This window comes from Jaculus jaculus, chromosome 1 (assembly GCF_020740685.1).
Source record: "Jaculus jaculus isolate mJacJac1 chromosome 1, mJacJac1.mat.Y.cur, whole genome shotgun sequence".
NCBI classification, from domain to species: Eukaryota; Metazoa; Chordata; class Mammalia; order Rodentia; family Dipodidae; genus Jaculus; species Jaculus jaculus.
In genome coordinates this window covers 138,991,423-139,004,866 of record NC_059102.1, presented here as the reverse complement: position 1 = coordinate 139,004,866, position 13,444 = coordinate 138,991,423, and the positions used below count along the sequence as shown (strand labels likewise).

At 41.5% G+C, this 13,444-nt stretch overlaps 1 protein-coding gene across 3 annotated transcripts in view; it reads left to right on the top strand.

Moving 5' to 3' along the window:
* Positions 1-13,444, top strand: part of Pappa (pappalysin 1) — a 250,351-nt gene that overhangs the window by 153,811 nt on the left and 83,096 nt on the right. For all 3 annotated transcript variants that reach the window (XM_004662682.2, XM_045150186.1, XR_006637197.1), the window contains exon 10: positions 205-398. In XM_004662682.2, the coding sequence (XP_004662739.2) occupies positions 205-398 (194 nt within the window). The remainder of the gene's footprint in view (positions 1-204; positions 399-13,444) is intronic.

Sequence of the window (13,444 nt, the reverse complement as noted above, 5' to 3'; positions counted from 1 at the left end):
CTTCTCTTTCATCTACGCAGTTACACATAGCAGGATTTCATTTATACATTTCTCTGAAATCTAAAGGCTATTACAGTAGATGAATGATGATGGGCTTGAAAGCCCTTATGGTTTTGGTGACCCAGTGGATAACTTCTGCTTGGAACCAAGGCCAATGAACAAACATTTATCTTTGCTTTCCCTCTCTGTGTCTGTCTCCCTCAGATGAACCCAGCCGGTGCTATTTCCATGACGGTGATGGGGTGTGTGAAGAATTTGAGCAAAAAACTAGTATTAAAGACTGTGGTGTCTACACACCCCAGGGTTTCCTAGATCAATGGGCATCCAATGCTTCAGTGTCCCATCAAGACCAGCAATGTCCAGGTTGGGTTGTCATCGGACAGCCAGCATCATCCCAGGTAAGCTTCCATACACTTGCGACACCTCCTGTAGGTGCTCCAGGTCAGCTTTGTCTCACAATGTGACCACCTCAAAAATAGTGTCATTGAGTATCATGACCTGTGCATCTCTTTGGAAAAATGAGAGGCCAGAGTCTCTCAGTACCATTAGTTAATTACAGAGCAGGCAATGGTGAAGGGAAAGGATGATAGTCTAACAGAAGCAACAGTGGTCCTTTCATGCTATCATTACTATTTTAAGTTGTATGTGGGAAAGAACTATATTTTGTATATACCACTGGATTTCAATGGGGGGTAAAAATAAATCTATTTGGAAAGTCTGAAGTTTTTGTTAAGGAGTGCCAAGTTGTGTGCTACATAAGTTAATAGCAATTCTCTCAGAAATTTCTTGCTTAGCCTTGAACTGATCTTCCCATCGATCTGTCCCCACTTTTTGCCACATCCCATCTTTAAAATAGACAGCACTAGAGCTTGCTGTTCCCCGTGGGTATTGCCAGTTCTAAGTTGCTGTGACTTATTCCATGTTCCCCTAATACACAACTTATATGAGCTATGCTTCTCCCACAGACTGACCTCAGATAATTGAGAGACTGAGTATTTTGGGGTCACCAGAACTTGAGTGATTCAAGGAATGGTTGAACATTCCCCAGAGCCCCCTTTCCAATTATTCTGCTGAAAAGTCACCTGCCTTCTGCTGAGATTCCCATTTTCCAGGGACACCATGCAGTGTCCAGCCTTGTGGCCATCTAAAAGTCCAGCTTGCCTTCTAATTTTGAAGATGAGCCATGATTCCCAAACAATCCCTCTGATTTTGTTTCTTTGTTTAAGGTTCAGAGTGCATATGTAAGCTTATAGATGAAAGTGAAATCAGACTTTTGTGTAGGTCCCAGTGAGAATCAATGGATGAATTATAAGATTTGTTCATTTTCATCATTATTTGATCATTTCTTCATCTTTATTATTTATGTTTACATCACTGATTCTTAATTTAATCATCAGTATTTATTTCTGGATCCTCTAAGGAGAATGAAAAGAAATGGTAATGTGGAGTGGTCCCTTGATGCCTTAACTAACCTCAAAACCCGGGGTATGAATGATTGATCAGTATTCAGCCTCTCACAGTATCACCTCTGCACTCAGTGAACACATTTTCACACTGAATTCTAAGCATCTGTGTCTACCTGGCTTCCCCATCACCAGCTCTATTCATCTTTATTCTCTCATAAAGCATATTATGTAGGTACCTGTTATGTTTTTATTTTCCTGTAAAGACACCACACACACACACTAGGAGAAGATACTTAGCCACTGCTTCTCTATAACATTGATGTGCAGGAATTCCAAATTCAACACTAGCATACAGTTCCTAGAGATATTTGAAAACTATCACTGAGGGAAGGGAATTGTTAACACACAATTGTGAGGACCTCACATAAAGAAGAGCTGAGGGAGCAGCTGTGCTTAAAAATCACCCAAAGGTTATTGCTACTAATGTGAGCAAAGAAGTTCCCAGTCGTAGCATTTGAAAAGAGGCTTTATGGGGCAATTATGGCAATCTTGTAAGGAAAGTGCTGTCAGGAATTATAGCTGATTATCTCTTTCTAAACAAAAATCCAATTTAAAAAATCATTATAAATACTAACTCTTCGATCTACAAAGAGGGGATGAAGAAACAGAATCATCCTATTGAATTATTCATTGTAACCAATTTTATTTTAATGAAATCGACTAGGTTCCATTACTCTGGGCTTGGACATAATCTTTGTTACTTGGAGACTTCAGCTGTAACTAAATTTGCCATAATGAGATCAACTCACTGGAGTATACAGGGTCAGGGGAGCAAATGTGTGTGCAGACTGGGTTCAGAGCCAGGCAGAAGTCTGCCTGGAGGGCACAGAACAACAACCTCCTGATCTCATCTGCAAGCAAATGCCTTAGAAGCCATTCTCCAGCCACTCCTACCATCTTGCATACATTAACATGCATGCGCACATACATACTTATGCACAGACACACAGATATATGCACACGCATACCCACACCTAAACACAGATACATGCACACACATATGCACTGACACACACACAGATAGGTGCACATGTACTAACACACACAGAGATACATGCACATGCAGTCTCACACACAAAGATATAGGCCCATGCACAGATGCCCTCACACACAGCACAGAGCCTGCCTCATTCAGGGTGCAGTATAGCTTCCCCCTGACAGCAGAGAGGATGATGGAAAGTATGGCTGTGCCCTTCATTACATTGTGCAATGATAAGAGGAGAGTGGTAATTAGTTTTCAACTTATCAGGCCTCCAGTTAAGATGCTATACTGATAGATAACAAGAGAAGCCACAAGGCTCTCTGAAATGTGGGTTAAAGAATAAGATAGAAAAAGGCATGCTGGGTCTCTTACCCATGAAAACATTCTCTACTCTCCTTCTCTCTCTCCTACTCCCCCTTTTCTTTGCTTTACCCTCTTCCTCTCATGTACAAACTCATAGATGAATAAGCCCATAGGAAGTTAGTTTTGAGACTGACAAAAGAAAACAGAGGAGAATGGGGCAGTGGGGAGAGAAGGGGGGAACTAGTAGATACTGAGTCACACCAGCTACCATGCTGAATATTTGCACACTATTATAGCCAATGTCCTTGTCATTCTTTGAGGAAAGAATTGTTACCTACCTTGTAGAAACAAAGAAGCACAGTGTTTTCTTTAGTCTGTTACAAAGTCCTAAGTAGAGGCTCTAGTACTGGAAGATCTTATGGAAGATGACAGATGGAGCTTGGGAAGATAAGGCCACTCCCAAGGTTGGACTAACTGGGCTCCTCAGGAACAAATAAACGGCCCTATGAGGACAGACCTCAGTGCCACTTGTCACTCTAAACCTCACGAGCTTCTATCTTTTTGTGACTGAATCATCTATTTGGAACCCAAACTTCTCCTACTTTTTCTGGCACAGACTCTGTTCTGCAGCCTTTGGTGTTGGTAGGAACGCTCGGCTGACCTCAAGGTATTCCCATTTCCTTGTTACAATCCAGCTTGTCTCACTTTATTATTTTAAGTGGTGCTGTGAAATTTTGCTGAGGCAGGTTTTGCTAGGGTATATGCCCACCTTATTGGTAGAGCCTGGAAGAGGGCCTGCAGAAATGTAAGACTCAGCCTCTGACCTCATCACTGGATGAGTAGGAAGCACAGCCTTGTCAGAATAAGTCCTTGTGACTCCTGGGGATGAGCAGCACTCTTTGTGTTACATGAGACTACCTAGGACAGATTTGAGCTTCAGCTTTGACAAGATCATACCTAGAACACCAATCAGAACGGGGTTTTCACAAGCCTTCTATGTCTAATGATTTCAAGTCTCTCTTTCCCATTCTCTTCACACAAGATCCCCAAATTTGGTTAGGGTAAAGTTACCCCTGTATGCTGAGTTTTGTATCCAAACATTATCGGAAGTATCAAAACTTCCTGGTTGTGAGAATTGGCCTGAACATTTTATAAGAGACATTCTTTAGATATTTGGGCCATTCACCTTCCTGCCCCAGCTGGAGTCAAAAGCTCCCAAGAAGGAACAAAAATGGAAATGTATCAAAAGAAACAAGTTATCTCTCTTCTGGGGACCTCAGAAATGATTTGGTTTGGTTTAAGTGCTTGCAAAGATCTTGTCTTGTTCTTATTTTGTCTCCACGCTTCACATTTCTCTGAAGCTTTATGTCAGAGGCTGCCAAAATATAATGTAGATACTGCTTTCTTCTGCTCTCATCCCAGCATTTCGACAAAAAGTCTATTTCCTTCTATCTAAATAGACACCTCCTCCTTGTAATTATCTAAGGAAGTTATGGTAATGCTAAGATGATCTGGATATACAGCTTAGGGACTGCAGACCTTCTGTGAACCAACCTGTTTATTTGTATAAGCTTTTGAGAGTAAAACTTGCCTCATTTGCAATAGTATTTTGAGGGCCAAAGTTTAAATAAAAAGACCTTTTCTAAGACTCCTCAGTGAAATTTTTAATGTGGTGATATAGTAAGTTCCTCACATTATGAGGGGTTCAGGCTAGACTGTTGCTCTGATAGAGATTTCTCCATCTGAAACAAGTAGGTTCTAGCCTTCTCTTACTTTATAAATTGGTTACATTTTTACATCTTATTCACCCATTATTGGCTATGCTGGTCCTCTACTGGTTCACTGTGAGTTGCAATCATTTCTCCCTTGATATGCCCAAAGTATTTAATGCCACTTCCACAATATAAACCATGGACTGCTTATGTAATACATATTGATTATTCATTTAATTACAGAGGAATGCCTTTGGATCTCACATTGGTTTGAAGAAGAGAGCACAAACAATAATAAGTAAATGAGAATCACACAACATTAGTTACTTTTCTCTTGACTCTGCCAGAAGTAACTTTAGAGAGAAGAGATAGATTTAGGTTCATAGTTTCAGTCTATCAGAATCAGGAAAGGATGGAGGAGAACATGGTGGTGGGAGCATGTAACAGAGGCTCCTCATATTCTTTTCCCATCAGGAAACAGAAAGTTGCAGCCAGAACCAGAAACAGACATCACTTTCTAGACCCACTTGCAATAACCCACTTCTGGCATAAGCTTGACCATCTTCCCAACACTCCCACAACCTCCCAAAACAGAGCTACCAGCTACAGGGCAGGTGTTCAAATACATGAACCATACCATATGCATTATTGGGCTTTGTTCTCTGAACTTCTATTCTTGGAAACATTGAGGAAGATATTGTGGGAAGCTCAGATAATAATGACAAAAGATGGAGAATGATAATAAAATCCACCTAGAGGATAGTAAGATAGGCACTATCTATCTGATGTAGATAAAGGATAAAGAATGCAGAGAAAACACTGCCTGCTAGGGTTTGCTCTAATGGCAGTGCAAGTGTCAATTCTCTGTGTCACTTATGTTAGGTTCTTCTATACTCCTCTGTATCACCCAGAGTTGGCCACTGTGATCCACACAGGAGGGAATGTCAGTCAACATTTCTTGTAGTTGAACACAGATAATAGCATTAATAAACATACGTTGCTTGCTGAGAATTGTAATGGGCACATTCAGAAACTCCATGTTTTCTGCTAACCTCAGAGAACTCACCTTTACATTGGAAGGGTGTGTCCACCTGAAAACAGTAGCTAAAGATCCCATAATCTGAAATCTAGAGGAGTGTCCCCAAGGAAGGAAACATGCTGCTGCCAGTTTTCTCAGCCAGCAGGAAGGAATGGTAGCCAGCATGCCGTGTTGGAAAAGTTATTTGCTCACTTTTAGAATATCTAGGATAAATGATCAAAACAACATTCATCAAGGTCCACTGGGCTCTATACCAACTTCCTTAAATCTTACGAAAGTTACTGTAGTAATAGGTATTAATGTTCTCAAGTTATAGATGAGAGTATTGGAGGTTTGGGCTCACCCTTGGAAGCAGCAATGTTTTGATAGGTGTTCAGGTATGGACCAAAGCAGCATGAAACTGTGTCCAGGAATGTTGAGTGAGAACATCTGAAGGAGCTGATGTCTCTTGTATCTTCTTGGATGTAGTGTGCTTTTCAGAAACATGAAAATAGAAGTCAGCCTTCTCTAATACCCCATGTATTACCCAACTCTTGCATTTTGTTTCTAAGATATCCACCCTTTAGTTTCTTATTCTTTTGCTTAATTTAAAAAATTCTTTATGTTTATGGAAGTGGGTACATGTGTACCATGGTGCACATGTGGTGATTAGAAGATAGCCTCAGGTGTTGGTCCTCATCTTCCATCTCATCTGAGCAGTAGTTCTTGTCTGCTGCTATGTAAGCCAGGCAAACTGGCCCATGAGCTTCCAGGAGTCTACTGCTTCTACTGCCCACTTTTCTATAGGTGCACTGGTCTCACAGATGCTTATGCTACTGTGTCCAGCTTTTCATGGGTTCTGGGAATCCAAACTCATGCTTTTATAACAAGCATTTTTACATGATGAGTCAAGTACCTGGGCCTCCTTTAAGAAAGCATATTGGCATATATTCATTATACATAATGATGTACTTCATAGAGACATTTCATTCAAGTATGTCAGTATATAAGTTGGATAATGTTCACTGGCCCTGCACCAAGAAAGTCTGCCTCTATTTTCATGTCACATACATAAATTATTATATATACACATGTGTGTGTGTGTGTGTGTGTGTGTGTGTGTGTGTGTATACAACATAATATCTATATATGTGATGAAACATGGATTATTTATCTTTAGAGTCTGGCTTAGTCAACTTAATATGATTCTCTCCAGTCCCATCCATTTTCCTGCAATGACATAATAGTGTTCATCTTATGGGTGAATAAAACATCATTATGTGCCTATGCCACATTGTGCCCTTTTAGGCTAGAGAAGCTTCTAAAATATGTATAATGCAAGAAAATACAAAAGAACCATAGGGAATATTTCAGATTCCTGCCCTTGCATGTAAGATGCATTTCTCAGATTTTGGAATTTTCACCTAATTATTTCTGGAGGATGAGAGAGAAAACAAGAAAAGCACAAATAGGATAATTGTATATTGAGAAGAAATTTAGCATACTATATGGTTTGTCAAAAGCCATACACAGGAAGCCCTGAAATGTCAGTAAAGAGAATCATAAGATGTTTGCACGGATGGTCACCAACTCTGAACCAGAGCTACTCTGCATCCCTGTTTCCAGAGTAAATGGTTAGATATACCATGGGTTCTCTAGACAAAGGACAATAAATCTTCCCACATTTGGGATGACTTGAAGGCAGAAAAATCAGAAGTTCAACATCATTCTCAGCTGCATAGCTCCTGAAGCCATCCCAAGTTAGATAAGATCTTGTTTCAAAAAAAAGGGGGGGGGCAGGGGAAGGAAGGAAGAAAATAAATCTTGCCACATTTGTTTATGTTTAGCTGGAAGGACCAAGAGGAAGGCAGGGTAGTACACTGTAAGGGAAGTTGTGGGAAAGGTTGGGTTGGAAGAGCATGTTAGAAATAGAGAATAAAAGAGGCAGAGACAGATGGTGACAGAGTAGGAATAGCATATCCAGAAAATTCCAATAAGAAATAAAATGAGACTAAAGAGTAATGAGGCAAGAGTAATGCCAGAGGCATCTTGAAGATGCTCAGAATTTAGGTGTTAACCCAAGGGCTATGGGGAGATTTTCTGAGTCTTTGATGAGAAGGCAAATCTGGTCATGTTAAAATGTGGAGATCAGGAGTAATGTCTTCAAACACCTCTGGCCGGCAGTACCCTGTGAAGCCCATTATCTCCCATGAATTTCACACCCTCCCCCCAGCAGTCTTCTCTCTCAGAATGAAGAAACTGTTTCTCACAGAAATGAACTGACTGGCCTACAATGCTCTTCTAATTGCCTCCACTTTAGGACAGGTATCAATATTAAAACAACCCAACTTGGGAATTCAGCATGATCAAGCATTTCCCCAGTGCTGCTTAGATAACATTATTTGCAAAGTCCAGGAAAATCTTGTCCTCAACACACAGTGCCGAGGACATTATTCCAGGATGTGTCTGCTGCTTCCCTGATCATGATGCCTGCCCCTGCCTTCAACTAAATCATTCAGTTCTCCTCATTGCTAAAGTGGGGCATTCCTTGCCAATGGTGCGAAGGAGAGGCAAAGGGAACATGCTAAAATGCAAGGGGACATTCTGAGTGGTTTCTCCAAAGGCCCAAGGAATCTTCTTTCTTCTGGTGGTTTCTGAGTAACTTGTCAAGAGTACATTTGCAGGCACCTAAGATGACAGAATAAAAAGTACCATGGTCAGTTACAGCCTTTCCCATTTATGTGGGGCATCCAAAAGTCCATCCAGGAATGTGATAAACAGAGGCTCCCAGAAGTGATTCCTTTCATCATCCCTAATTCATCTTTAAATCTACTAAATATTGTAGTCTTTCCACAAAGATGTTCACCAAATTCTCCTGACCCTATCTTCTCTCTATCTTTCACACATTTGCTCTTTCAACAGTAATATAACAATATAACAATCCAAATGCTATGATAGACTCCTGTATTTAATCTGAAAATTCCTGAGTGTCAAAAGTTTGGGGCTGGGAATGGTGGCACACACCTTTAATTCCAGCACTTGGGAGGCAGAGGTAGAGGACTGCCAAGATTTCAAGGCCATCCTGAGACTATATAGTGAATTCCAGGTCAGCCTGGGCTACAGTGAGACGCTACCTTAAAAAACAAAACAACAAAAAAAGTTTTGGGCATCTACATTGGTCTAGGAATATAGTTGGGTGACTAAAGCATGTATTGCACAACGTTGAGGACCCTAGAGGGCCTGGGTCCACCTTAAGTTTGATTCCCCAGCTCCCAAATAAATAGCTTGGTCTGGCCACACATACCTGTAAAGCCAGTCCTGTAGGAGGTGAAGACAAGAGAAATATGGACAGTCTGATTGAAAATGACAGTTCCAGGTTCACTGATAGACACTTTCTCAAGGAAATGAAGTGAAAGTGTAATAGCTGAGGACACCCAATGTTTTTCTCTGGGCTCTGGGCATGAGGTACATCTTGCACACACACATTTATGGTGTGATGGTGTGTATGTGCATACAGTGTGGTATACACACACACACACACACACATACACACACACACACACACACACCATAAAACATGTTTTGTAAAGAAATACTTGGGATAAGAGAACAGAGCAACCTGAGTGTCCATCACTTACTATGTGATACTGATCAAATCATGTTTCTGCCCTCTCACAATTCAGCTCTTCAAGGTAGGAATAACAACATCTTTATAGTGGCTGCTAGTCAAAAGTGAGACATTTGCTCTAAAAGTATAGATTTCCTTCTGGTAACAACTGAGAGATCCTTATTGACAGACCCCTGTCTTGCTGTAAAATTTTAGCAACTAGGGACAGATACAATTAGAAGCAATATATGAATTTTTAAAATTAAATTTTAGTTTTATAAAGATTATATTCTTAGGTCCACTCTCTCCTGTCCCCATTCCACTGAGGGCCCTCCCTCTCAGAGAGGTAATCAGTATTCATGGTGGGGTCCTAAAGGCCTCAGTCAATCTGTCTGAGAAGACAGTGCTTCAGGCTAATCCCACCCACTTGGAGGCTCTTACAGTCTTTCTGCCTCTTCTTCCACAATATTCCCTGAGCCATAGTGGGTGTGTTAGGAATCCAATTTAGTGTTGAATTCTCTGTAGCCACTGTATTTCTGTTCTGATGAAGTTTAAGTGACCACAGTGTCAGTCACCATCTTCCTGAAACCGGTTTTCAAGCTAGCAGTGAAGGCAGTACTCAGGTCGCTGCTTCTTTTTTTGTTGTTGTTTAATTTTTAAAATTAATTTTCTATTCAGCAAATATAGGCAGTCCGGTACCATTATTAGGCTCATCCTTGACCTAGCCCCTCCCCAATGGCCCCTCTTTGTTGAGGTATATGGGTCATGCATTGTGGAGTTAGCCCACAGTTATTGGAACGATAAATGTCTCTGCATATCATGACCCAACATGTGGCTCTGACATACTTTCCGCCCCCTCTTCTGCAAAATTTCCCTGAGCTATGTTGGGTTCAATTTTGGTCTGCTTCAGTGATGAGGGGTTGGGGGCCTCTGACGCTCTGGGGCTGCTTCTTTTGAAATGATCTCTGGGCCCCAATAGGTATGGTTGAGGTGATCCATCTCAAGGCAGACAGTAAGCTCTCTATTGTTATGTTGATGTATCCTCGATCTTCCCAGTGTTCTCTGCCATTTTGGCCATTAAATGTAACGGGGGGGGGTGGGGGAGATCCTGAGAACCTCCACATCCTATATCACTTAATTAACATGAGACTTTAATTAAACAAGCTCCTTGTACCTCTTAGTCATCTCTTGTGTTAAGAAATGATTCTGATATCCAACTTAAAATCAATGCAGTCTTGTTGTGCAGCCATTCTGCCCATGGCAGAGTTAATGGCAATGGGGTGACATAGAGTTGAGCAATATACCCACTACCCTCAAGCAGGATGCTGTCCCATGTGTTGGGGTTAGGGGATGGCAAAGAAATAGGCTTTTCTAAGACAAGACAAATGGCTAAAAAAGTGCTGTGATAAGTGGAGATAAGCTTAAAAGAATGTACTCTGAGAGGGGAAGAGTTAGACTGAAGGGGAGACTATCTGTAATAATTTGTCTTCTCATTTGGGCATTTGGGAGAAATAAAACTATGTTAGTGTGGCCCATTGTGACATAAAGAAAACATACACTTTAGAGCCAGGAAACCTTAAGTGAGTACTTGTCATTGTGTGACACCTGCCAAAGGATCCCAGTTCTTCCATTCCTTACTTTTCCTCATGTATATATTGGTCAGGCCGCCACTCTGTGTCATGATGAATTCAAATATCCCTAGTACACAGGACATGCCTTGTCCTTACTGGATATGTGATTCATATAAGGTCACATTCCTATAAGAACTTGTTAGGACTGAGTAAGCCAAGTTTGGAGTGGAAGCAAACTACCAAAAGAGGAAAGTGACGGAGGCTAGGCCAGGATTTGAAGTCAAGCACTCAGCATGATTAGGGGCAGCATCCCAGAGCCCCGAGGGCCCTGACTGAAGACTGGTGAGCCTCCATCTCTCAGATGCTAGTGGGCTTTTGACATGAAGCCCAAGAATAAGCAGGACTTTGTGGTTTGAAGCTGTGTGCCTTGGCTCTCTGTTAAGCACAGACCCTGACCCTGCCAACCCTCTCCATGATCCACCTAGGAAGATTCCTTGGCCTCTGTTTTCACTCTCTTTCCACCTCTCACCCAACGCTGTCCTTCTGTCCCTGCAAGCCATTCAACCTCCCTCTCATCTTTTCCCTTTTTTCCCCTTTCTCTCCTTTTTTTGATTTCTTTCTTTCTTTGTTTATTTATTTTTTTTTGTATTATTGTTTTGTTTTAAGTGGGGTCACCGGCATGTAGCCAAACTAGTCTTTGCTTTGTAATTTAGTTTCATGTTCTGTACCCAAGAAACATGTAAAAAATGTAAACAGCATTCACTCTCTGGGGCTGCAGTACACTTAGGAAGCAAAAGCCAGTCAAGTTTGCTGAGCCCGCTGCTTCAGTGGTATTGAATTCTGTCCCCTAAACCACATGCTCATTTCTCTACTTTGAAAGTAAACTTTCTCAAGCCAGGCCCAAAAGGGAGATTTTGAGGGGAACTGGGGTTTGGCTGTGCACAGGATTCTTTTTCTGTTTGCGTGTTTTTAAGCCCCCTATTGCCCACTTTCTCTTCCTCCTATTGTTTATTTTTAAAATTAGCCTGGACGTGTTGTCTGTAGTCAAATAATAAAGTGCTTTCTACCTCCTTTCCTACCTCAGCCATGGTTTTTTTAAATCTTGGCTAATTCTTCAAACAGTCCCAAGCTCAAGTGGATCCTAAATAGCACGTTCAATTTCCATGGAGAAATGGATTCCAAGGGGCCCATGAGAATTACACATTTATGGCAGAGCCTTCTGCTCACTTTAGGACCCTTCCTAGAGCTCAACCCATATGGAGAGTTGGTAGAAGAGAACATTGGCTAACATCCACACTTTCCCCCTTTCTACAAGAAAGGCCCATGGGGGTGGCAGGGGCTTGAAAGGGATATGATCTGCTGGGTGAGGTTGCTTTGAAGAACGCAGATGCTACCTGCATGATGCCTACGCTTACAGTATAGTACCCGACGGCAGGGAATACAAGAAAAGAATATCAATGTCATGCAATACAGCAAAAAGGAGGAGAGTAACTGACGTGTACCAAAGAGGTATGGTCAGATGTATATTCAAAGGGAAAGCAAGACTGTGTCATGGCAAGAGCTTCTGATATGCTGTCCAGTGTAACCTGCCATGCTAGTGGAGTATGTGCACACATGTCTCCACCTCCCACACCCTGCTAGGAGTATAGGTGTACATCTTCACACCTACCTTTTTAATGGGTGCTCATGTCCTTATGCTTGAGTGGCAAAGCATTTTACCCACCCAGCCATTTAGCCAACACTGTCCCACCACCTCAATAAAAGCCTTCACCCATCATTTGACAAAAATAAACAAAAACAACTAATTGAAGAGGCAGAAGAGGTAAAAGGGACAGTTCGTGGCCACTCTTAACCCAGTCCTCATGTTTGCTTCACTCCTCCATGCCTCCAGAGTCCACCTTTACCTCAGAGTCTGAGCAGCATTCCTTGTTACTACCTGGGAGTGTGTTTCCACATCTCATACATCATATGCTCATGAAAAAAAATACTTAAGAATAAACACTCCATCTGCTAAAATCTTTTGGAGACTAAGGTTCAGGATAAAGAGTCTATTCCTTTGTATCCTGATAATATGTGAAGATCTGGGTTCTCAAGCATGTCCCTGTGATTAGATTCCTACAGAGAGAAGTGAAAACATTAGGGCTATCTTCCAAACTTGAAAGAATGGCTCACCTGCAGAGTGGTCTCCCAGTAAGAGGCTCTGCACAGCAGTGTGTGAAAGAGTGAGAGAAAGAAAGGAGAAGGGAAAGGTAGAGGGGGAAAGAAAGACAGATAAGATATAGAGCTGAGAGGAAGAGGAAAAGAAATACCCATACCACAAACCTGGTAGTAATAACTAAAACACAGTGGTGATAATAATTGACAATCATAGGAATAATGTGCAAGAGTTCCAATTCTGTGTTTGCATTTAGACTTGCCAACCATCCTGTGAGGCAGCTACTGTTACTTTCACTAGTTTACATGAGATTATGTTGATTCTTATAAAGTCTGCAGTTGAGAGAGGGATGAGTCAGGATAGTTAAAACTTGAAACCAGAACTAACCCCCTGAATAGCTAGCTTCGAAGAAGGAAAGAGGGATGAAGGGGGAAGCTGTTCAACGTGTGTTTTCTAGTGTGTATGATGTGTCTACACATCTGCATGCAGGGTTCTTTGATTTTTTTTTTTTTTTTTTTAATTCCCAAGCTAAGGCTGGGGAGATGGTTGAGTCAGTAAAGTGAGGATCTTGGTTCTATCCCAGAAGCCAGGAGGCAGAAACAGGAGGGCTCTGTAGGTTCACTGGTGAGC